General features: G+C 35.6%; 1 protein-coding gene across 2 annotated transcripts in view; it reads right to left on the bottom strand.

Moving 5' to 3' along the window:
* Nucleotides 1-9566: 9566 nt before the first annotated feature.
* The window catches only part of Sar1 (Secretion-associated Ras-related 1), a 36676-nt gene continuing 18568 nt past the window's right edge, over nt 9567-27674 (bottom strand). For both annotated transcript variants that reach the window (XM_081770189.1, XM_081770198.1), the window contains exons 4-6: nt 24095-24160; nt 21280-21515; nt 9567-10563 (exon numbers count right to left, since the gene is read on the bottom strand). In XM_081770189.1, coding sequence (XP_081626315.1) covers nt 10447-10563; nt 21280-21515; nt 24095-24160 — 419 coding nt within the window. In that variant the 3' untranslated portion in view covers nt 9567-10446. The remainder of the gene's footprint in view (nt 10564-21279; nt 21516-24094; nt 24161-27674) is intronic.

Raw genomic sequence — 27674 nt, forward strand, 5'->3', positions numbered from 1 at the left:
ACTTTAAAAGCATTTCTACTATCTTCCATCCTAGCTGCATGACCTGCCCACCTAAGCCTCCTAGGCTTGACGACCCTAACAATATTGGGTAAACCGTATAAATTATGTAGTTCCTCGTTATGAAATTTCCGCCATTCCCGTTTCTCTTGGGTCCGAATATTCGTCTCAGGATCTTGTTCTCAAACACTTTCAGTCTATGTTCTTCCGTCAGAGTAAGCGACCATGTTTCGCAACCATACAGAACAACAGGCATGATTATAGTTTTGTATAGTTTAAGCTTCAAATTCCTCGACAGAATAACTGACGACAAGAGATTTTGAACCGAATAGTAACACGAATTCCCTGCTTTTAGTCGACATTTAATTTCTTCGTGAATTTGATTTTCCTCTGTTAATATTGATCCTAGATATTTGAAAGTATCCACTTTATCAAAAGTATTATTTAATATTTTAACGCATCCATAATTTGCTGTATTACGGCCCCGACGCACTTCCATGTATTTAGTTTTCTCTGCATTTACTTCTAAACCCATGTCCCTGCAAGCGTTTAATAAGATCTCTGCATTTCTTTCTGTTGTTCTTCTATCATCTCCTATTAAATTTACATCATCAGGATATGTCATAACCTGGTGAATGCCGTTCAACTCTACGCCCTGGTTGCTATCTTTGATTTTCCTTATAGTGCATTCCAGAACAAAGTTAAATAATAATGGCGACAACACATCTTGTTTCAGGCCATTTTCGACGTGAAAGCTCGTGGACAAAAATTTTCCTACCCGGACTTTACTTTGGGATTCATTTAAACATATCTTAATTATTCTAATTAATTACCGAGGTATTGTATTCCCACTTTTTTTCGAGTATTTGGCGAATGGTAAATATTTGGTCGATAGTTGATCGATTTCGTCTAAATCCGCACTGATAATCTTCAATAATTTCATCTGCGTATGGGGTCAATCTTGCTAATAGAATATTTGAAAGGATTTTATAGGACGTTGACAGAAGAGAAATGCCTCGATAATTATTACAGTCAGTTTTGTCGCCTTTCTTGTGAATTGGAACAATGATTGATTCTTTCCACTCTTTTGGCAATTCTTCCTTGTTCCAGATAAGGAGAATGAGTTTGTGTATCTTGTTCCAAAATTTTTCATCTACACCCGGAGATTTGTGTTTCTTTAATTTCTTTATAGCGGCTTCTACTTCAATTCAGTTGGGTTCTGGAATATACGGTTCTGTGGTGTGTATCTTCTTTTCTCCACGCACACTAGTTTTTGGCTGCGTGTTAAGCAAATCGTCAAAGAAATCTTTCCATCTATTTCAGATGCTATCTGTATCAGTGAAAACTGTACCGTCAGATTTCTTTAATATATAAGCACGAGGTTGATAGCCTTTCTTAAATTTGCTGATCCCCTTATACATGTCCCGGATGTTTTTATTTTTTCTATTATCTTCAAGTTCCTTAATTTCAGCTTTCAAAAAATCGCGTTTCTTTGTTCTAAAACTTTTGGAAGTTTCCCGCCTGGTATCTGCGAAATTTTGTGCAGTTATTTCATGCGGATTTTGTAGCCACCGTAATTTTACCTGTTTTCTTTTCTCTGCTAGTTTAATGCATTCCTGGCCGAACCATGGTTTGTTCCTACGTATTTCCGCGTGTTCCATTTTTTTTTTTCCTGAAATTTTAATGCTATCTCTAATTTCAATCCAGATATCCTCAACACTAGTGCACTGCGAATCTTTTAAAACCGAGAATCGATTCGAAACTTCAATCTGGCATTCCTCTCTTACCTGGCTCATTTCTAATTTCTTTAAATTGAATCTCTCCGTTTTCGGACAATGAATATTATCTTTATTCAACGATAATCTCTCTCGTATTATCGCTGCTACCAGGTAGTGATCAGTGTCACAATCAGTCCCTCTAAACGACCGGACATCAATTATGCTAGATTGCCTTCTTCTATCTACTAAAGGGGGGCGCGGTGGCTCAGTGGTAGAGCGTTCACCTCTGGTGCTTGGGGTCCCGGGTTCGATCCCAGCCTCCGCCAAGTGAACTTTGTGGTGGACAAACACCGTGCTCGTGGGTTTTCTCGGGGTTCTCCCGTTTCCTCCCACTTTCTTCATTCCACCATTTCACTCATCTCTCATCATCACCGTCTCCTTTAGCCTAACCGGCATAACCGTGGGACGTAAAACTTAAAGATTTCATTTCATTTTTTCTATCTACTAAAGCGTGATCAATTTGATTATGTGTTTTTCCGTCTGGTGATGTCCAAGTGTATTTATGTACGTCGCGATGTGGGAATTTTGTACTGTTCACGATTAGGTTTTTGGATGTTGCAAAGTTCACGAGTCTAATACCGTTGTCATTACTTTCCTTATGCAGACTTTCGTTCCCTATAATCGGTTTGAAAATATCCTCTGGTCCTACTTTCTGATTGAAATACCCTAATAGAATTTTCATATGGTATCGCGGGAGTAGGTCAAATATCCGTTCCACTTCTTCGTAAAAACTGTCTTTTATATTGTCATCCTTATCTTCAGTTGGGGCATGTACATCTAAAACAATAATATCACACCACCGTCCCTTAAGAGTAATAAAAGAAAGTCTGTCAGTAACAAATTCAACCCGTTTAATTGCTGGTAATATTCGTTTGTGAACGAAAAACCCTGTTCCTAACTGGTGATTTTTATTTCTTTCCCGTAAAAGAACGTAAAATTTCCGGAATTCACAGATCCATTTCCTTCCCACCTAACTTCCTGAACTTCTACTAGCTCCATCCTGTATTTCTCTAACTCACTCGTTACGGATTTTAACGCGCCTGCCCTATAAAGACTTCTAATATTCCAAGTTCCAAATCTCATGTCCATTTTCTTTTGCTGAGGTCGTGCTAAGTTATCAGTCATTGTCCGAGGCTTTTGTGAATATTTCTGAACACTGCTTCAAAATTCCAAGAACTGAATACGCACTAGCATCCCCGCCCCTCCACTTGTCACATTCCAATGGGAATAGAGCAGTTATCATCAGACACCGAGATCGCTTGGCTAGATAAGAGCGACTCAGATCTGTGGCATGCTGTCATTCATGAGTAAATAAAGAGTAGTGGAAGAGAAAACCTGTGACAATGGAAACAAATTGCTTCTAAATTGTGAAATTGCACTTTTCCTGAAAATATCATGAAAATTGCAATAATGGCACTTATGGCATTTTGCCATTAATTCCGGGCTTTAATTATTATAAAATGTACACGTATATAATTATAAAAGTAATTATATAAAATGTGCATGTTATATGCCACACAATCTATCCACTTTGGTCGACCGCGCGCTTGTTTTTCATTCAGTTCTATAGCATTCACTCGGTCAGCTACATATTCCGAAGGTGGTTTTCTTACGTATCCAAACCATCAAAGTTTACTTTCTTACAGTTTTTCTACTACTGGTCTCATCTTTACCGTTCCTAAGATCGCTTCATTCTTAATTTTGCCTTTCCGCATCATTCCACATATTTACCGCAGCATCTTTATCTTCGCAACATGCAATTTCTTTTCCTTTCTGTTCTTCATCGTCGAGAGCTTTTGTTGTGGCTAAGTGGTTAGTTTACGCGCCTTTGACATGGGAGGCATGGGTTCGATTCCCGGAGGGAGTTCATGCGGTTCGGATTTCACGTTAATCAGTAGGTCCTGTCTCACATAGCCTCGCTGCTGAAAGGGACGTTAAACTCAAAATCAACTCAACTCTTCATCGTGGAACATTCCATTCCGTATAATATTCCAGGTCTCATTACTGTTTTGTAAACTTACCCTTTAAGGTGAATTGGTACCCTACGGTCACACAATACTCCTACCATTTCTCTCCATTTTGTCCAGTCGCTGCTAATTCTGGTGTTTACAATTCCTACTTCTGCATTTTCTTCTAGTATTGATCTCACGTACTTGCATTTTTTCGTCATTATCAATTCTTCTTTGTTCAGTCGTATTCTTGTATTTTGGGTTACATTTTTACTGAATGGAAACGTAGATTTGTCTTCTTTCCACTCCAGGTATCTAATTTCTCTTACAGTGCTGCTTTGGTCTCACTCACTAGTGTTTAAATATTGAGGTAGTTAGGGATCTCTTGCCTGTTAGATGTTAATTAACAGATTAATAATTTCCTTCTACAACAAGCAAGACTTTATTTTACACGAATTAACACGTTCGCTGCTGAGGACGCCCATCGGCGTCCAGTACTGAATTTGGCATATGCGCCGGACGCCTCTCGGCGCTTGTTCCCTGCAGCTGATTCACTTTCCCGCCAGCGCTAGTGCAGGTATTGGTGCAAGGTGCAGGTGCAAGTGAATCAGCTGCAGGGACAAGCGCCGAGAGGCGTCCGGCGCATATGCCAAATTCAGTACTGGACGCCGATGGGCGTTCTCAGCAGCGAACGTGTTAAAGACCAAAATACAAATTTAGATTATGCTCTTTCGCAGGAGACCAATCCGACAAGCTTGGAGCCTTATATAAATAACAGCGAGTTGGTACAAATGAAAAATACAACTTACGATATAAATGTTAATTTACCACCCATGTTGTGTAGATGCTGGTCGATTACTCGACGAGATGCTGGTTGGTTGTTGAGATGACACTTGGTCCTCTCCCTTACCTTTCTATATTGTATAAATTTTGTTAGTTAGACCCTGAGGTTTTCCATAACAGCCTTGTTTGTTCACTTAACTACTTTTTACGCTACTTGACTGCCGGAGAACCTCATTAGTCCGCGATAAGTGTGACTGTTTATCCAAAAAAAAAAAAAAAATTTAACCTAATTTAAGTACACATCCACATTTTTTTTTACATATAATTACTAAAAAAACAATGTTAATTTTTTTTTCAACTCATGTCATAGTTTCATTACACTAGCACGATGTCGTCCACTAATATCATATTACAAAGTGCTAACTCTTGAATATACTTTGTAAGCTCGACCATCATAAATGCAAAAAGGTATGGGCATAGATCCCTGATGAAGTCCAACTTCAACTGTGAACTCTTCTGTTATTCCACACAAGCTCCTCATTCATATCCTTAATCCATCATACATAACTTGAATTATACAGTGTGTGTGTTTGAAACACACCTTTTCTTCAGTGCGCACCAAATAAGATCCTGTGGCACTCTTATCATACGCTTTCTCTAGGTCGATGAAAACAGTATGGAAGTCCCCTAGTATTCTCTACTTTTCCATTAGCACCCTAAGTGCATCTGTTGTCTACTGTCCAGGCATTAAACCAAGTTTGTTCTGTTATTTCGGCCTTGTTGATTGCCAGGGTTCTGCTATTTTTGTATCGTTTTATTTCTTCCACAACTTTCCTTGCTGTTCCCCTGAGTGCTACTGATACTCTGGTCCTCTCCTCTTCCACATGCATCTTTTCTTTCGTCAGTTGCAGTACTTGTGATGTGATAATTTCCTTTCAAATCTTTGAAGCACTTGTCCCATCTGTCTCCATAACTTTGTTCGAACAGGAATATTTTGACGTCTTCCAACTTTTTCCTTGATGGAAGATATTGACTACTACGAGGTGGTGTTGCCCCGTTAGACTCTCACCCAGTATTTGCATTTCTTTGCATCCCGCAGGTTTTATCTCTACAAGATTAAGTCAATTTGGGACCTTGAGGTGTCATTCTTAGTATGTTATAGTGTGTTATTTCTTCTTATAGAAGGTATTCAGGGTAGCAAGATCGTATTCTTTCATATCTTGATCATCCTACATGCCCGTTTAGATCTTCTAGTAAGAGCAGCCACCTGTGTTTCTTTGCTGTCTCGTATGAAGAAAGAGCCATTTCTGGACAGGGTGTTGACATGTGATGAGAAGTGGGTCCTATACGAAGGTCCACGACGCCGTCATCATTGGTTAGCATCCCATGAACCGGTTCCAAAACAGCCGAAACCAGTACTGCAACAGAAGAAGGTCCTCCTGTGTGTTTGGTGGACTGCTCGCGGCATCGTGTATCAGGAACTGCTATCAGTTGGTCAGAGTATCAATGCAACTGTGTACTGTCAGTAATTGAGCCGTGTTCAAAAAAACCTCAACACTCTGGAGCTAGCACTTTTGAATCGTAAAGCGGTCTTCCTGTTACAGGACGACGCTAAGCCCCATGTGACTAGGATGACCCAGGACACCATTCTACGCCTTGGATGGGAAACTATTGCATCCGCCATACTTCCCAGACATTACACCGTCTGATTATCACCTGTTCTATTCCTTGGACAATCACCTTAGAGGACACCAGTTCAAATCCCTAGTAAAGATGCAAAATGCACTTGATACCTTCTTCGCTTCACGACCCACCAAGTTCTACCGCGATGGAATCCATGGCCTTCCAGAACGTTGGCAGGTCGTCGGTGCTGATGGGGACTATTTTTGATCTTCCAGGTACGTCTTAGGTGATATATCGTTGTTGGAAGGTGGTGGGTGAAAAAGCAACAGAACTTTCTTGGTTACCTTTATAGAAAATAACACTCAGGCAATTACCGGTATATCTGTCGGAGATGGTTCCTCCGCACTACACCATCATTCCCAAATACAGTTCACATTTACGTTAGTTTAGAACAAAGTTTTCTGGCGCTTTTAGGTGTAAGGAAATGTCTTTACAATAATTTAGTTTATCCTGCTTTTATCTGATGATGATAATTTTTAAAGACATCAATATTAAAATTTTTAAGTGTATGTATATTTTTATAAACTGATGTTAAAAATCATTGTGTAAGTAGTGATATTGACCAGCATATGCATTTCTACGAAGTTTCGGTAGATGTTTACAAAATTTTAAAACTGGAATCCTTGCGCTAGAACTTTTGAGAGAGAACTTATTATTTTAAGAAAATGTATAATTTTATAATCAATTTCAAGTTTCAAAGAAAAATGTTGCTTTATTTTTTTTTTTCTATTTCATTGATACAAGAATAAAGTTGTAATTCAATTAAGATTGTAAATTATAGGTATTGACGGAATGATTGCGTTTTTTAAGTGTGTTTTCTCACAAAACTATTTTTAGAAGAAACTGCATAAAAACCGACCTAGCAAATTATTTGAAAGGTCAACTTAATTACACTTTAATCAATTCCAAATTGACTGAATACGCATATACTCATATAGTAATATCTCCTGAGTATGAGAATAAAAGCACCTTTCACAGCAAGAACAATTTATCATGTTGTAATATAATCGGCGCCCAGAAGTACAAACTTTATCAAGAAGAAGAAAACACAATCGCCATTTCTTGTAATGGTTTCTGGTAGCACGAACAAAAATTAATCAATACTTTAGCCAAATGAAAGTGCATCCTGTGTTTATGCGATCAAATTTAATATTTTACAGTGAAATTGATTTTCAGCTTCGTATTCGAGTTACGATATTACTTAAGACCAATGTCTAACAACTAAAGTTGTATTAAGCTACTACTAGAAACTGCAATTTTGTACTCTCGTAAATGAACAGGAAAATGTCTACACAACATTGTAAATGACATTACAATTGTATGTCATTAACAATATAGAATATTTCACTAAATTTTTCTTCAACACCAAGGAAGTTGTTAACTAAGATCGGAGGAAACACATACACCCTCCATTCCAAAAGAAACCGAACGTTTTAAAAAAACAAAAAAGCAATGTACATTTTGGAACAAATCATTTTTATTAATCAATGTATTCCCCTTCTGCATCGATACACATATTTGCACGCTCCAACAAGTTGTCAAACGACTTCTCCATGTCCTTTATTGGAATGGTCTTTAGGACGGCGGTCGTCACCTTCTCAATGGCATCAATCGATGCGTGCCACTTTCCTTTCATTGCCAAATGCAGTTTCGGGAACAGGTAGAAATCGCACGGAGCGAGATCTGGTGAATAGGGCGGATGATGCAACCGAATAATGTGATTTTTGACCAAAAATTCAGTTACAAGTCGCGAACGATGTGATGGTGCATTATCGTCCAAAAGAGTCCAACTGCCGATTTCGCGATATTCGGGCCGAATACGACGAATTCTTACCAGCTAACGCTTCATGACTCCCAAGTAAAACTCTCCAGTGACTGTCTGGCCGGGCTGAACAAATTCTTTGTGGATAATTCCTTTTGAATCGTAAAAACAAATCAGCATCACCTTAACTTTTGACTTCACCAAGCGACTTTTTTTGGGTGTTCCTTCATCCGGCGCTCTCCATTCAGCACTTTGCCGCTTTGTTTCGGGCTCATATTCAAAACACCACGTCTCATCACCAGTTACAATCGATTTCAAGAAGTTTCGATCCTGCCGAGCACTTTTAACGATGTCTTTGCAATGCGCAATTCGATCAACTTTTTGGTCTTCGGTGAGTTTGTGTGGTACAAACCGCGAATTAACCTTCTTAAGGCCCAAAACTTCGGTCAAAATGCGGTATGCGGTTGTTTGAGGAATGCCTAATTCCATTTCAATAACTTTCACCGACGATTTTTTGTTATGTTTGATGAATTCACGCACTTTTTCGATGTTTTCTTCCGATAATCCGGTTCTGGGACGGCCTGATCTTTCATCATCCAGCGTCTCTCTACCCGATTTGAATCGCCTGAACCACTCGTAAACTTGCGTACGGGATAGACACTCATCACCATATGCATTTTGTAGCATTTGGTGCGTTTCACTAAAAGTTTTACCCAGTTTAACACAAAACTCAATTGCAGCTCGTTGTTTGAAACTCATTTTCCGACCGATGTACACAACACACTGACAGTTGAAACGCAATAACTTTGTTGCCGTGCATCCAAATGTCATGACATTTATACCAGTTGTCAATGAGGGACTACGCCATCTACCGGTAAAATATTACAACAGATGGCACTAGTGGTACTATTTGTTTTCAAAAGTTCGGTTTCTTTTGGAATGGAGGGTGTATTATGTCATACACCAAATCTGACTTTTTATTAACACCTTTATCAAGAGTATATGCTTTAGTTTTATTTTAATTTCGTAATCTTAAGTTGCAACCACACAATTGAAGTTGGGCTTTACGCTGAGCTGAGGTGAGAGAATACGGTGAGATACTATACCGTAACGTATAGAACCTAGACTTAGTCTTTTAACATCAGCCGGCTACATCTCGATTTGCAGAATCTCTTTTCTCTCCAAACCATTTTTTTTTTTGTGTTTGTTTGTTTGTTTGTTAACTTTTCAGAAATCTGAGGCTCAGAAAATAGATAGATAAACTTCGAAAAATCTTAGGATGTCATTTTGCTTCATCATCTATTTTCAGAAATCGGAAACGCTTACGATATTTTTTTTGTTCCATTTCCTGCTTTCAGAAATCGAAAAATCTTAGGATCTTATTTTGCCCTATTTCCTACTTCCGGAAATCGAAAAATTTTAGAATGTTATTGCGTTCTATTTCCTGTTTTCATTGAACTTAGTAAATGTTGCACTTCTAAAGGGAATAGGGCACCATCATTATAAAATGACCTAATATTCTTCGATAATATATGTCCCTCGAAAGCAAGAAGTGGTGATGGAAGAGAGAAAAAATAGGTCCTCCTTACAATTGTAAAATATTAAGACACAAAATTAGTAACATATATAATAACCATTTTTATTAGCCCATTACAAAACAAAACCATAGCAAACATTTATCTGTTTGGTATTGTGAATTGAGTCAGAATGAAGAGACATACAATGAAAGAAATATATTTGCTTGATAAGGCATACTGTACACAACATTTTTTTCTCTCAGGCAATACAAATCATTAAATTACAAACTTCACTCACTCTAACCTTATATTAGTCTTAGTGTGTGCATGGATTACGTACAACTTGAAAATCAGTCACATGTCATCCACTATAAATACAATTCTATTCTAGAATTTCCTTTCTGAATGGATTGCTTCAAATCTACGAAAATGTTTAGCCCTGATGTAATTTTTTAATAGGAGAATGTACACGACCGCTAATACTCAGTAAATATAGGTCTTGTAAACGCAAAACCACACAAACTGGACACTAAGTTATTTTTGTCTTTTTAAATCAATATTACTTTTTAAATCTGAAAAATGTTTTTCGTTCACTAACTGCAACTTTCACGCTATTTACGAATTTATTTTGGAAACCTTGACCAGAAATCAACAGTCCAAAAGTAAAAATGTACTCAACAGCCAGAGAAAGAGTTGGGTTCACTTCTTTTCGTTTATACTTAAATTAAAAATAGAAACAGCTTTTGACACAGCAATCTTCGTTATCACTTTAGTTCCTCCATTGAAAAAATCTGTTATTTGTGTAAATACTCAGTCACACGATGAAACATCACAATGTTTCCATACTTAGTTGAAAAAAAGAAATCAATCACTCAGCAGCCATCACTACATTCAGTTTGTAGCATCTTACACACCGCAACGCCAACCGTGGCTGCTGCATCAAAAGCTGGATTTTCTCAAGTTACACCAATGTTTGATCAATCGATGTATTGAGCTAGCCACCGGAAGCCCTCGCCATAACCTTGTCTCTTCAATACGGAGCACATGAACAGCTCAAGTGGACGACCTGGCAGTTCCGACCTCGGTACCTTGCCCTAAAATACAATAATTGTTAGTACAAAGGTAATACTTAAATAATAATAAAAATAATATCCGGCGGTGATGGGTTTGAATCCCACGTCGGCTATTCTGACAATTTTATAGGGATCCTCAGTTCCACCAAGAGAATCTTGGATGATATCTTTAACTTACAACTTTGTCAGACTTCTACCCAAAAAATCCTTCCCTTCTTCAATTGATAATGTTATTTTATTACAGAGATATGCGACAGTATCTGGACACGATAAAGATCTTAAGTACAACACAAACTGCTTTGTTAAAAACTGATGTATGTTTGCTCAATGCTACCTCTTAAATGTCAAAACTGGAATTTTAACCAGTTCTAGATTTTTAAGAACATTCTGGAAAATTTTTTATTTTCGACTTCAAGTGCATACATGATTTACACATATGTTCATTAACTGTCAGACCTAGAACAACTAGCTTTCTAGATCATAGTGATCTATCTTGAAATCTCTCTCACAAATTAAATTAATCCATAAAAATTCCACTTCTGAAAACATATAATCTTTTTTCATCACACAGAGGCCCCAAAATTGTTAAGTTATTTCCGATAGAATCACTAAAATAAAGTTCAATGATTGCAAAGACTTCTTATATCGCGAGAAGGACTATTTATAAAACGTTCCATTTTTCTTTTCTATTGTGGTAGTCTTCATTTAATTTCCTCTACCCAGCCTAATCAATTTTAACTGAACCGATTGTATCCCATATTATGATCTGTATTATTATTATTATCGATTAATACGTTCTATATCCTTAAAATATACCCAAGTTTAAGATAGTTTATACAAATTATCTATTTTATGCGGAGAAACAGTTCGCTAATTTTAAAGTCTTCTTAGAAATTTTGTCTTTATACAACCATGGTACCAATGTTATTTTGTGTCAAACTTCTATAAGTTTTGAGCAGCACACAAATTTACTATCTCTACTTTTTTTTCTTTACACAACTAAAAATTAGTATAAAGAAACCTTTCGAATTTTCAACACATCTTGTTCATTTATTTCCTGAAACATATTGCTTCAGCGATTTATAAACATATTTCTAAATCAAGTCCTTGGCTTTTGAATCGCGGATCTTTACATTTCTTCAGCATCTGCTTAGTAAGATCACGTTGGTGGGACTTATGCAGTGATGTGCTAGTACGTCCGTCCATTACTTTACACGATTATCTTTTGAACGAAAACGAATTTCGTTATTAGAGTCAATCCGTTAACATCTTCACGAGTAACGGTGACCTGAACAGTAGCCATCCATATCCCACACAGGTAGATCCCTCGTTATCTTCTTTACTATCTAGTACCTTTAGCAGAGTTTATTTCTCTCTCTCGTATCATTGGAAATGAAACAACTATAGCAAATACTTTGCAAATAGACAATGCAAGGTAAGTTGACCATTATTTTCTTTTCCCCTCCATTAACATTCAAACAGAGAAGCTGAATAAATGTTTTTGACAACTTCTACACGTAAGTCATTAACCGATATTTCTGAATTGTCATTAGAACAGACTTAACCTATAGTGACAAATAAAACATCAATATGAAATTGCAATTTAATTTTTAAATATTTTGTTGACGTTTTTACACTAAATTTGCTTAATCAATATTTCGAGCCAGCCAACGTAGCCCTTCACCGTAACCTTGTCTCTTCAAAATGGAGCACATAAATACTTCAATTGGACGACCAATTAGCTCTGATTTTCGAACATTTTCCTACAAATACAATTATATCGAATTTTAAACAAAACTTTGCATAGCACTACTTACTATTTTACATAAATATATTAGGAATATCATAGCAAACTCACAATAAAAATCACAAAATAATACTTACAGCTCATTCTCATTAGAATGTACAAACATATCTGACTGAGTAACGCTAGACCAAACGGGTTGCATAAACATCTAAGTCAAAATATTTGGATATTCCTTATTATAAATGCAAGTCATGCTAATTCCTAATAGTTTAATCAGACTAATAGTTGTCGCTAGCTGCACTGCATCCTATCTGATGCCAAGATATGTCGCTAGTGTGCAGCTGCTTTGCAAACGAGCCGAAGGCTTGGGGAAAACAACTATTAATTATAATGAAGAATCCTATGGATTAATCACATGTATGAACAGGTCCCCTTCTTAAGTATACGTTAAGAGTATGTATTAAATTCCACTTTAACAGTCTGAAAATTCACTATGTCTATAATTAACGAAGATTAACAATGCAAAAATCAGCTTCCGGCAGTTTCATGGTAATTTACTTTATATGCACTTTAGTTTTATCTATTATTTTCAATATTTCCCACACAATATCTAGACTAAACAGACAAGATTTGTCAGCACGATTCACGTGATTTAATATCAAAATTATATTTTAAATAATAATAGTACTTTGGTAATAGAATTCTTAATCTTCCACAGGAGATCGAATGGGTTTTAATCGCACGAAATGCTCAATCGATAGTCTGGCAGACTGATTCTTTCTCCTGAAATGCGGTATTTGAAACCTCCAAATTTCGAAAGGTAGTTGTGAGGTCGATGTTTTATTATTATTATTATTATTTAATATAGCAGAATGAGACATACCAAAAGGAAATTAATAAGCAAGATTGTTTTCAGTTCAGTAGCACCATTTATAATAGGTGCCCTACCGAATTAAGTCCTCAACAATCGATACAAATATATAAATAAATTAATAAAAAATGAAATAGTACTAGTCAGTCCTCCCAACAAATTCATGAATTCACACTAAGAGAAAATGAAAGTTACATCTAACTGAGAGAGAATGCTTTCGAAATGAATAAAGGGTACGGTACGGACTACTGCAATAAACTTTCTCGCTCTCAGTTTGATATGCCTCTCCCTCCTTACAAAAAGGAGAAAGAAGACTTGAAATTTCCTGGCTGAATTAAGCCACTTTATATTATACTTTGTGTGTTTCAAAAATCTTGGATGTATTCGTCACTTTATATTATATTCTCTTTAAGCCATTCATGTTATGCTTTTGAAAGGAACGAAAAAAAATAATATGCCAAAGATTGTTTAACCCAGAACGCGCAAATTAACTTATGAAAGAAACAAAAAATTTTACAGGTTCTTTCTAGAATAGTATACCAGCCGTAAGATCCGTAAAAGAAATTATTAATATTTTCTTTATATTTCTATATCTGCAAATATACTATGTATGTATGTATGTATGTATGTATGTATGCAAGTATGCATTAACTCAGTAACATGCTCATTCGAGATATAAATTTAATTTAAACAAATTGCTTTTATTGCTTTCAGATAATATTAATGTTACAAGCCATGAACTGTATCATTTCATACATTCAAGACAAAGAAGAATTGTAGTAACTTCATCAGAAATAATTACAACTGTATTGAAGACTTCAGCTCATACATGTCTATGCTCTTATAATATTTCTGTCCTTATTTAAATTCTGAATGTATCACTCGATTGGATTAATTACAAATCAATACATTTAGAAACAGTACAATATTTTGCTTTCATTTTTTAGCTAGATCGTTCACATATAAGTTTTTGTTTGTTATAGTATGATAGATAGCCATCTACGGAATCTTACTAAGACTGACTAAACACATTATACATATATAAACCATGAAATTGATATCGGCTGATCCAATGACTCCCTAATTGTTATAATATGCGTCTCAAAATAATGAGTGAATACAACCGAAACCTAACCACTAGTCAATTATGCATTAAGTATATTGGAGGTACGCATTGCTACAAACTGCCATCTTTATAAATTAGTTTCAAAGCAGTAGCACATACTAAGCACCTAGCCATACACTATAACTACTTCTTGATGATGATTCATGAGCTACATACAAATGACATGCAACTTTAAAAAAAAAAAAAAAAAAATCCTAAGTGACTGAATATTGACATCACAAGAGGACGCATTTTAGCAACTGCTTATCACAACCTACAGCTAAGAGCCACAATGTTTATATTTTTGATCAGCACCATCAATTAATCTAATCAGAATAACGAGTCACTCTTATTATACGAAGGGCAGCAAACTGAAGCTGAACTCCCTTAATTGAATACATAAGGCTACAATTTCTCTAGATGTTTATATAATAAGGACTGTTTCCCAACGTGACGGTAATATAATTTATAGTAATCCTAGCTAATAAGAACACTGACAACGAAACGAAATTTGTTGGAAGTTGACATTGTATTAATACCAAGTATTATCAGATTTCAGATTTAATTCCTTAGAAAAGAATAGCGAAGTAGAGACCTGTATAGGAAATGCATAAGATGCGTGATGCAACACTAATTTAGCTGACATTTGCATATTTAATTGAACTGGCTTTATCGTCACAGTTAATGCTCATACACTATATCACCATGGTAACGTTATGGTGGTAGCTTCATCGACGCCATATTGGAATGACAATTTCAACTCCTGGCTAGTAAAACTTAAAATTTCTAGGATTACCTGGATTGTAGTAAATTTAAGAACAGGTGTATGATTCCGGACACAATGAGATTCCAACTCTGGATGTTACAAATTCAACTCCGGACCCTCCTCCTATCCGGACTTTTACCACTATTTAGTCTTTGTCCGCATTAACATGGCGGACTATAAGACACAATGTTTCCTCGGTGGCAGCCGAAAATAGTTTAGATAAATTTTGCTAGAGACCTCCTCAAACACTAAACACAGCAAAGGTTAGGCCTGAATCTTAATTTAGTCACAGGTTTACTTTCCAATAAAGCAAATTTTCGCTTTAGTTTTCAAATTACAGGAGGCTCCTGCCACCGGCCGTCTGCTAATTGTAACTTTTCTTCTTCTATATCTAATATAACTACTCGCACACGATGATTGTTTATGATGATTATTTTGAAACGCCTATAAATTATTCATTATTTCAAGCATGTATATCTTAATATTATTGTTTAAATTGGGATAATTACCTTTCTGCTCAAAATTCGAACTTTCTAAAGACTTTCGAAACAGTTTCCTCTCATTCGCTTATTTGGGTCAGGTAACAGCAAACCTAACTTTCTTTTTAAAACAAAAGAATAGCATATTACTTCTTAATAAACTTAACAATTGAATAACGGCTACCGTCAGTTCCGACCATCGCCAATAAGAAGAAAAATACACACTCATAGCATGTATTTGCAACCGAAAATTCTTATCCGCATTAGAATATTATAAAACTTCACAGGGCACGTAATTAAATCTACGAATTAATTATTTTATCTTATTTTGGTCTTAATTGCTAATTTACGTTATTTTGGTGTTCAAATTTAATATAACTTGCCGAGATCAGTATTGTCACGGTAATCTTATATGGAAGTTTACAAAAATGGCATAACGCAGATTGGCTTGTTTAGTTTCACACAATCAATAGTACGTTAACAGTTACCTATAGCTTAGGTCAAGAATGACAACACGAAGGTAAATACAGTTAATCAAAGGAAAAATTAATGAAAAATCAACTAACAACAAATATTACTGTTATAACATATTAACTGTATCAACACTGCACAGATTAACTATACGGGTGCCATCAAACAATAGAACAGACACCGGTAAACCGGTACGTTACAAGTTCTTGAATTAAAATACATTAGCTAATATGGAACCACTTATTTACGAAATATAAACAAAATTATAATAGGCGCTTTCGGAAAACTGTATCGAAGAAAACAACCCCAACAGTAAACTACTTGTAAATTTTTTAATGAAAAATAATCTATACCACAATGTAGGTACATTGATGGAACATTTATTTATGAGAAACCAACAAAATTCAGGACCAAATTCAAACCAACAAGCATCCCGGAAAAACTCACCCCAAGAATAAACTACTACTGAATTTTCTAATGAAAAGTAATTTATATGATATTATGATTTCTTAAAGTAGCATTTATTTATGAAATAAATAAAAAAAGAACTCGCCCCAAAGATAAATTTGCCTCTTCTGAATTTTCTAATAGAGAATGGTTTCTGCTATACGGTAGATTTCTTAAAGTAACATTTATTTACGACGTATTAAGAGAACTGCCTGAGGCGTTATCCGCAAAATCATTCAGGAAAATCTCACTCCCAAGAGTAAACTATCCCTTTTGGGTTTTTCTCCGAGAAACTAGTTATATAATAATATATGGTTGTTAATGGAATGCCGATTTAAGGAAAATGAACAAAATCGTGTCGCTTTCAAGAAAATATTTTATTTTCACCCTTAAGTAAACTACCATTACTCTTGGAAATAGGAAGAAGATTAAAAAGAAAGAAAAAAAAAGTTTAAAATTTGGTCTCAATACGTTGAATGTGATACGGCTTCTAAGCTAAAGCGTTTTTCACAGTCCTTTGCACCCTTTAAAAACAAACCACGTAACTCGACGTTATATCACTGCGCGCAAGACTATTTGCTCATTGGTGAAGAGGAAATTGTTTGGTCTGTTTCCCGCAATATTTCTGCTGCAGCACGTGCATATATTTCTGCCACTGCGATGTGCATAACTCGTCTCACTCTCACACAATTGCAGCGATATGGGGCAAAATACTCAATACTATATAATCCTCCCTCCTTTAAGAACAACTGAACATTGTTATTTTTGTCCAAATTGTAACAGCAAGCATATTTATCATCATGGGAGATTATTTCTTTTTCATCTATTACCTAAATCATTACGCCGCATATCCATGAAAACAGATGGTACTTTTCCTCCTTAAGTTCAATTTCCTGATGTGCTTTCTTACTATAGCATGCGAACATACAAATAGTAACTTCAGTACTACAAAGTAAGTAAATAAATAATGTATATATACTATTTTATGAGAACATGAAAATTAGCTACTTAAAGTCTTAATTTTCTTCAAGTGAATTGAACAACGTTGATATCGTTTGATAAACTATTTGCTTTTCTTCTGCACTTACGGGTTTGCCTTGTTTATGTTTAACAGAATAACTCGATCCCATATAGATTTCGATACCATATAGATACACACTTTGAGTCGGATCCTAAATGTTCTTACTATGCCTTAACAATACATTAATCACCATAATATATTGCATTTGTTGAGTACTATTTGCTTATGGAAGAATCAACTGTTATTAGTCTCATTTTCAGTGTTGCTAACTTATAGTTATTTTTCAGTTTTTCACAAAGAATCGTTGTCAAACAGTTGTGTCATTTCATGAAAATGGGCTAAGAAAAAGAAATCAAATGTACTGGCTGTTCTTATTGAAGATATTAAGTTCCTTATAGTATTTCAGATCATAGTTTGACCTTTCATAATAGATGAGGAAATAGTCAATTAAAACAAGAAAAACAGAGAGAGAGAGAGAGAGAGAGAGAGAGGGAGGGAGGGAGGGATAGAGAAAAGTTAAAAAGGATAATATTTATTGATTCATTACGAAGTAATATGAGGATATTTTTTTAGTTATAATTTGTATATCGCCTTTTTAAAATGCGATCCGATTATATTATATTATGACCATTTAAGAGATACAAAAACTGAATATTTGGTGCCAGAATTGACAAAATATACAAAGAAATCTTCAACATTTAAGGATTTTATAATTTTTAATAGGAATGTTCATAACTTTTGAGTCCTATTTTTTATTCTGGCTGCAGCGAAATTAAGAGAAGGCACTATATGCATGTTAAATAATGTGTCTTTATTCCTATGTAGAATCTAAAAAAGTTAGTCTGCATAATCTCATGACTGAAATTTGTTTATGGCGTAACTTTTCGGTTACATATCAAATGAAAGGATAAGACACGAGGATTCAAAATATATTTTGTAGGTATTTTATTACATAAAACAAAGGAAAGAAAATAATAAATTCTCGATTCAATAAATAAGTAAACTCAGCAGTTTTCAAGTTCTTGAAGAATGAACAATTGCTTGTTTCAAACACTCGCTCGCCTCTAATGCAAACATTCAAGGAGCTCAATTATGAAATCAAATGAAATGAAATCTTTTTGAGTTTTACGTCCCACGATTATGCCGGCAGGGCTAAAGGAGACGGTGATGATGAAAAAATGAATGAAATGGTGGAATGAAGAAAGTGGGAGGAAACTGAAGAACCCGGAGAAAACTCACGCACACGGTGTTTGTCCACCACAAAGTTCACTTGGCACAAGCTGGGATCGAACCAGGGACTCTGTGGGCCAGAGGTGAACGTTCTACCACTGAGCCACCGCGGCTCCCCAAGAGCTCAATTTTGAATAGAAGTGGTGAGTACAATTGCACATGTTTCTAGATCCGATAATTAACTCCTTTGTGGGTATGTGATTTGCGTACGCATCATTGGACGGGAGACCCGCGTTCAATTTCCGGAGGGAGTTCATGTAGTTCGGATCGCTCGTTAGGATGTAGGTCCACCTCTCATAGAGCCTTGTTGTTGAAGGGGATGATAAACTTTAATCCATCCATCCAACCATAGATCTGCTAGTAGGGTCACTAAGTCATCATGTAATAGTAGCTCTGAATTCCACTATTTTAGATAATTTTCATCTAGAGGAAACTTTAGGAGTTGGGATAGTAAGGTTTTAGTTGTAATTTACTCTGGTAGAAGAAATTTAACGTTCTGCCCTTCTTCCTCCTGGTGCGTGTCTGCGTTTACATAGTAGTTCGAAGATTCAGGAGAGCAGTGCGTATGCCACTGCAAACTACAGAAAATGGTTCCTGATTCTCCTATCACAAGCCCATGGCATTTCATTTTTAATCTGTTTTCCCACTTCAGTTTATTTATTCATTTCTTAGCACAAAATTACATATAACTTTTTTTTGTTTAATTAATTGGCAACATTTCTGCATTGTTTACAAAGAGTGCAAAGCTTCGTGAAAATCAGAATAGTATGCATCAAAACGAATAGATGGACAGACAGCGAAAAATCACTTGAAATCTCGAATTCGATTTTCTTCACGATTTTCTTCACGATATTTTCTTCTCTCGCAAGTATAAAAATACGAAGAGAGGGAAAAATTCTTCCGTAGCTTTATTTCCTTTGAGAGCAATTAGCTACTCACACTACACGATAGTTAATGTATTAAACGAAACTGTTTTTAATTTTTATTTACAAACTTGAACCCATATGCCCATTTGGTTTCAGTACCTCTTTTATATTGTATTTGTCTATTCCTAAATGATTCAGGGCCTTGTAGAATAATGTTCATGTAGAATAAGTAAGTACCTCTTGAATGTATCGATAACAACTTACTTATCTTTCTTATGCCAGATTAACTGAAAAAAAAAAATCGTCATTTTTACCATATTATTATACTGACCGAATGACTATTCACTCTCTATATACAAAAATGCAGGGCTTATTCTGATCTTGGAACTCAGGCAAATCTACCTTCTTCCACAGAAGAGTCAGAACTTTTTATTTTCTAGCCGCTCACTGAAGATATCAAGAACACCTCAAGCATTCAAGACAGATTCAAACAGATGATAGTAAGAAGCAGCTCAGAAAAAGGAAGTTATCTTTCTAGAAATAAGCTTAAGAAGGGCTGAACGGTATTAATAAATCAAAAATTCAAATGGTACAAAAGAAAAAACAAGTCTGGATTGTTGGTTATAGATCAAATAGGTAGGTCGAATTATGATATATGTTTACTTGTTTTATGTTAAAAAGAGTGTATTCAGAATGGTTAGATATTAAAGATACGGTTAATGTAGTTAATTACTTGGTACTAGTTTTATTGTATTCCAAATACAGGCAGTCTGACTCGTAATAAGCATTTACAGTGAGAAATTAAGCTTATACTGTATTTAAGAAATAAGAATAGAAAGCGTTGGACGGTCATGGGGATAATGGAGACTGATTTTTCATTTTTTTCCCCCTAAACCTAACTATAAATGATAGTTCAGGGTATCCCGGATCACGAGAAATTAACTTACTTAATCGTAAAAATTCAGGGAAAGTAAGGAAGATCAATTACAGAATTTCAGTGTGAATCCGGGATGGTTAAAATGCCATACTAGCAGACCAGAATCAGCGTACATTCTCAAAAATCAATTCTACTTCAGAAGAAAAAAAGGAAAATGTGGTAATTGATAACAACCGGGAAAGTAAGTGATTTGTAAGTATACCATTATTTTATTTTGTCGTATCTTTACGCAGGCTATTAACTGAATAGTAGTGTGCCACATCCCATGAAAGTTAGTTAGATGAGCATACAACAAGGTAATGCGCGATTAGGCATCGGCTCTGGAATGACTTTCTGAATTCAAGTAGTTCCTTAAGTGACTGCCTCATGATATTGGGTGAACACCGGAAATTCTGTGCCCTCATCAGGAACAGATCCCATGCCACGCAGTATTCATTCACACGCTGGTGTCATTCCATAAAATCATTATTTCGTTTTCTAGTCTCCAAAATGATCGAAGAATAGTGAAACTCCCATCTTGGCTTAGTAATGATCTAATACTTGCAAAGTACCATGAAGCACAGAAAAAAAAAAAAAAAAAAAAGGAAAAAACCTGAATCAATGTATTTCATGTAGTTATTATAATCTTAGCATTACTACGCAGTTATTACGCCAAGATGATAGTACTAATATGATCTTTGTCTTCCGTTTGCATGCATGTTAACAAGGAATATCTGTCTTGAGAAGTAAATGTCATTAAAATAAACAAACAAAAATGCTACTAATTTTGCTAGGCTTTCAAGACTTAAAATCAATACCTTGCCAGTAGTCTGTCCATATAAAGCAAAAACATTTCGAAGTTCATCTTCTGATGCTGCCCCTGGACGATCTATTTTGTTACCAAGAATTAGCACCGGGCAGTTGCTCAGTTGTTCATCTGTCAACAGGGAATCCAGCTCAGCTTTACTTTCAACAAATCGGTTACGATCACACGCGTCGATAAGGAACACAATTGCATCCACTGCTGGGAAGTAATCCTTCCAAACACGTCGTGCTGGAAAAATATTATAAAAAAAGTGAAGTGAAAAGCACGAATTTCGTATCAAATAAATTGATATCTCACTGTTAACAAAAACTACTATGAAAAGTAATTTCAGTTACAGTTCTATGTACATAGAAGATAAATTTTTACTATCAAATGAAGATGCTTTACTTAATCTGAAACATGCTTACTGAATGAAATATATTTATCAATTTCAGAAAGTTTAATGGCTCAACAACTTTAGAAACTAAACTAACGCAGCATAACGAATAGTAAGTTGTATCACGGTAGTCCAAGTCAATATTTAATGAACAAGCTTTAATCAAGTCTTTGCAGTAATAAAATTCCTCTACCTTTCGTTTATACCATTGCTAATTTAGTACTACCTTCATACACTACAAACTATTTGAAGTTCACTCCACACAGTGAACGAAGAACAATGGTTGAATTGATTACGAAGATGATACCACTATTTCCTTAGTTTAGTCTGGCAGCATATAGAGAATGAATTAAATAAATAAATGTTCTTACTTTTGTATTCTCTACAATGTCTGCTCCTTTGATACTAATACAATTTTGTGTAACTCCGGTATATTTTCCGAAAATTACTAGAGTTCCATTTCTCCGCTAATAATACTTAATGATAGGATATGACGATTGAACACACAATCTTACAAGTACTTATCGACAAGTATTACTTTTAAAAATGTGAGTTATCAAAATCTAATAGTCAGAATCTTATAAGCGATATATGGAAGTTCTATGCTCTCTTAAAATGTTGTTGTTTTAACATATACACTACTTTGTGATCAAAACTTATTTGATACTCTTTCTTTAGTGGCTTTTACACTATATTCTGATCTTACTTCATAATTACCTTGCCTTTAATCTAAATAATACCATCCTGACTAACTTCTTATTCTAGATCTTGAGATCTATTTAAATCATAATTCTTATTATTTTACTTTTCACAGCCACACATGAATCTGACAACCACAAATGAACGGCATGTATATCAATTCGTAATTTTCCGCCGAACAGCAAGCAAGTTTATAATATACAAAATAACTTTTTTTTTTTTTTAATTGTATTTGCCCAAACGGAACCTAAACGAAATATCACTATTGTTAAAGGCTAGATTATGTTTCATGTATCTTGTATTTTTACTTCTGAAGATTGTTAATTCAACTTCCTACATAATTATTAAAGCCTGGGGACCGAATGTTTAAAATTAAGTTTGTAATATGTGGATTTTTCTCACTGTCAGTTCAGAATATGGCAAGCTTAAGGAATTCTATATTGTACTGCATTTCATTGGATGTATTAACCATTATTTCCCCTCAGGGAGCACACAAGACCTACTCGCACGAGTGAGACAATTTCCTGAGCACTATTCTATCAAAATTCAACATAATAATATAGTGCAATAGGCACATATTAACAAATGTTAAAACTTACACGTAAGTACCTGAGAAATATAATTTCTCCGCACGATTAGTTTCGAAAATTTCACTATTCCTACTGGATGTGTGTTATTTATTGATGAACTCAGGTTAAATGTGAATGTGATGATTTACTTACTTATGACAAAAAGAAATATTTCTAAACACAAAATGAAAGGTATTTATGCTAACGTGAAGAGAGACTTGCCGCTGAAACAAACGTATTCAAATCGTCTTATGTAGCAACCAAAAATCTTTCATTGAACTTAGGTAAGGAGTGGGATTTTATTAATAACAATTTTAACGTATATAAAATAATAGAAGCTTCATTGTTTCCTTTTCCCAATGAGATTTCGTACTTACCTCTTTTTAGACCTGCACCTACAAAAATGCACAACACTGTACTAGTGCATATCTTGCAGTTCGACATGACACAGTATACAATATGTCCAATACGTAAATTTTGAATATAGTGAGTTGTGTTTTAATACCATCACCATTATGCCATTAAGTTTTTAAATACAGATTTCTATGCGTGAGTTTCAGATAGCGGATGAAAATTCATATGACGATTTTTGTGCTGAACTTACAATACCCTATTAGTATACCAACGCTTTCAGAATATGTAGTTGTTAATTTGACACCTCATATTCTCGAAATTAACCGTCGGAAGAAAATTTAATTCTTCAGGCACTGACCAGTAAGTTTTAATATTCATAAAAACGGGTTAGTTATCTGCCTTAGTCAAATCTTTAAGTACAAAACTCTCTTGAACACTGAAAACTTGAACACGGAGCTAATTTTTTTGGTAAACTATTATTTACTTCAACGTTCAACTTAGTTTTAATTTCCACATCTATTACAGGGATCTCTCACAGACTGAATGAAAATACCGTAAATATCTATCTTTTCCTTTTAATCTAAAATAAGGCAAGCAGCACTTAGTCTTTATATACGAAAATCCAAATTACTTACACGAATCATAACTGAAATGGTTGTATGGATTTGAGAAATACTAGTAAAAATTAATGTTCGATTCTATGTCTTATTTCGAATGTTCTGACACTGTAATTTCAATTTAAATAATTCTCATCTCTAAAGCGAAACAGGTAGCTCGAAATATATATGACGACAACACACAACACATACCTTGATGATGGCCACCTAAATCAAAAGTTGTGAACCTCATATTTCCTATTGATAATTCTTCAGATGCTGAAATGGAAGAAATATGAAAAGTATTAAATAGAGATAATACCTTATAAATTATTACTTAATTATAAACTAATGAAAATAAAATCCTAATCCTGCCCTCAACTCTTCCCACTTTCACCTCGATTGAATATCTGCGTTTTCTTGCCTTTTCCTTTTTTCTTTATGCTTTGTCTCCTAATTACAAAACTACAACTACTGACACACTCTTTGCTTTTAAGGCATGGGACACATCTTAAAAATACTACGAAAGCATATATTTGCTTGTTTGAACATGCTAGCTTAAAATTGCGGTAGTGGAGCTATATCACCTTTGGAATGAGTTTCGACTTAGGTACGTTAGAAAAAGAATCTAATTTAGGTTTTATCTTGTTACAAAATATTCTCAATCTTTATATGCATTAGAACATTCTTCAGTATTCACTTAGACAATACAACACTCTCTCTCTCAATAACTGCTTAAGTCCGAAACATGTATATTACAACATATAGAACTGATTGACTGGGGTTTTAATGGATGCATCAGTTGCAACGCTATTCTCCTTTGCTCCCACTAATCTTATAATATCCATGCTATTTTATCCTTTTGTTTTCAGAACGAATTTCGTAAAATTGGTTGTGCACGAAACCAATAATACCAACCAGAAGCAGAGGCGGACTGGGCCGGCCGGATATCCGGAAATTTCCGGGTAGGCCCTGCCCCTTGCAAAATCACTTAACATATTGCTCGATTAGTTATAACTAATTCAAAACTCCGTTCTCGTTTATAGTAACTAGTGGCATAACTAAAGAGCCTGCAGTGCTAGCGAGGGAGGAAGGGCATTAGGGAAAGGGAGCCCCTGCCCTACCCGTAGCCTTATTTGTTGAAAAATCAATAAGATAGTAAAAAAGTCTCAAAAATGTAATTTCGTCCATAATTTATGTATTCAATAATGTGATGGTGCAATCAATAACATATAAAGAGCATGGAGCTGATTCCCCTACGGTAAGGAAACCACATTAGACATGGAGTTGTTGGACGCTAGTGGTGGCGATAAATAATGGCCCCCTGAGCAAAGCGGTGATGTCAGAAAACGGGTTCGAAGTCCCAGAAATCGGCCCCCGAAGTTCCGAGCTTGGCTCCCTTCTATTCACCAATGAAATATGTAGTTCTTGGACGTGGGAAGTGGCAATGAAAAAGTCGTGGTCCTCTGAGCACAGCGGTGATGCCACAAATCGAGCCCGGGGCCTGATCTCCCCAGATATAGGGCCCTGAAAGTATAGGGTCGGGTCCCTCTACTGTATTTACCAATGATGCATGGAGTATTTAGACGTGGGTAGTTGCATTGAAAAGGGCCGTTTCCCCTGAGCATACTGGTGATGTCATAAATCTGGCCTGGGAGCCCGAAGCCCAAGAAATCGGGCCCCAAAGAAGTTCATGCCATATTCTCCAGGCTTTTTGCTCATAAAAGTACGTTTCCTTATTATCCTGCCTGAATGTTATTAAACCGAATATTACAAGACAATACTGTAATGATGCATGTCAGTAAGGGATAAAGCAATATATTTAATATCGAATAGAAGGAACCTGAGCCGAAACATGTGGGGCCCGAATTCCTGGGTTTCGGGCCACGGAACTGATTTCTAACATCACGGCTGGGTTCAGGGGACCCGGTTCTTTCCAACGCCACAACTCGCGTTTCTAACTCCCTGTCTAACACAGTTTCCTTACTGTAGGAGGATTTTCGTGGAATATTCTCCATGTTCTTATCCAAGAGTAACGAAGACATTGCAAAGCTGTGGTAATTATACAAGGTTTCAGATCAAGAGAACCCTGGTTCCAGGAATTCACAGATCACCCACATGGCTCTGACCCTTGTCAACTGGTCATAAATCTAAGGAAACAAGAGGCGACCCTCGGTTAGAAACAGAAAAAGAGATTGCCAAATGTCCTCTTTTCTCCAGATTTCTTTCAGTCTTGAATCACTCTTTGTGTTGGTGTGTTCGGTTATAATTCGCTACAATGTCAACGTTTTTCCGACCTTGGTTCAACAATAACACTCGTAATGAGCAATATTTGGATGAAAATCCGGAGCCCGGGCCTTCTTCGCCAAGAACTCCGACGAAAGAAAATAATGTAGTTGGGAGAAAAACTAAGTTGCGTAAGCAAACGGGTGGTGTCTTAAGTTCCAAAAACTTAAATAAGTTATTAACGCAGGCTACTGGTGTTACCATTAGTACAATAAAAATAATTTATGGGAAAATTGATGTAAAAAACTATTCGACACCAACAACTAAAAACAAAATTGTAAAACAAAAGCTTCAATTCGACAAAATTGGAGATTTCACTCGTGACTTGTTGCGACGAAGTTTTTGGATTTTATAAGGAAGGCAAATCTCCCACAACGGAAGCGCTAATTGAGGCAATGAGACTTAAGACAGCTGACACCGACTACAAGTTTCCATACCAACGCACTACAGTTTATCGCCTGCTACGAAGTATGGGTTTTAAATATAAATCCTCGGTAAAAAAAAAAAAAAATAAATAAATAAATAAATAAATAAATAAAAATAAAAATAAACAAAAAATAAAAAATAAAAAAAATGTATTCTTAGTGAATCACCATATGTAACTGTTGATACTGATATCTGCATCGTATCAATAATCTTCGTGCTCAGGATTATCCAGATTTGTACCACGATGAAACGTGGTTTGAAAGTAACTCGTTGGATGAAGAACTGGACAGACGATTCGGACAATTGTGTGTAACGAGTCCTGGGAATAAAGATTATACAAATTGTTATTCTACATTGCGCGGGGCGCACAGGCTGATGCTTCAGCAGATTACCATGGTAGCATGAATGCAGGTATCTTTGAGAATTGGTTTGAGAAGAAACTACGCCTTGAGGTACCATCTGTAATTGTTATGGATAATGCCCCGTATCACAGTGGTGTTCTCAACCCAAAACCAACCTCTTCCGGGAAGAAAAGTTAAATTCTTAATTATATGACTTTGCATAACATCCCTATTCCTAATCCTGTTCCTATAGTTCCCATTCTCCTTGAAGTTATAGAAGAGAAGACTTCAATACCACTCATTCTACTTGCCGAAACTGTAACGCTATTATTTATTAGTTAATATATGCTTTGGTCAGAATTTGTCTGTTAATTTATAAAAGAGGACACTTCTGTTACCGACTGAAAGAAAGAAAGAAAAAAAAAAAATGCGGTGGACGAATTAGCTGCAAAATATGGGCATATACTACGTTAGCACCCTACCATTGTGTTCCCAATTCCATCGGTGGTCAAAGCTGAAGGGTAGGGTTTCGTCTTAAAATTTAAGGGAAAAAAAAACTGGGAGAAATAATGCAGCTTCTTAAGGAGTCCTGCCCGAAAAGTGGATAAATTATATCAAACATGTAGAAAGCATTGAACAAGAATACGAAAACTTTTAATCCATTTTTGATGAAAGGATTGAAATCTGTGTACAAGTAACAGATTCTTCAGAAGATGAGAGTGATGATGGTACCTCATAAA

Source organism: Thermobia domestica, chromosome 1, assembly GCF_964235325.1.
Source record: "Thermobia domestica chromosome 1, izTheDome1.hap1.1, whole genome shotgun sequence".
NCBI classification, from domain to species: Eukaryota; Metazoa; Arthropoda; class Insecta; order Zygentoma; family Lepismatidae; genus Thermobia; species Thermobia domestica.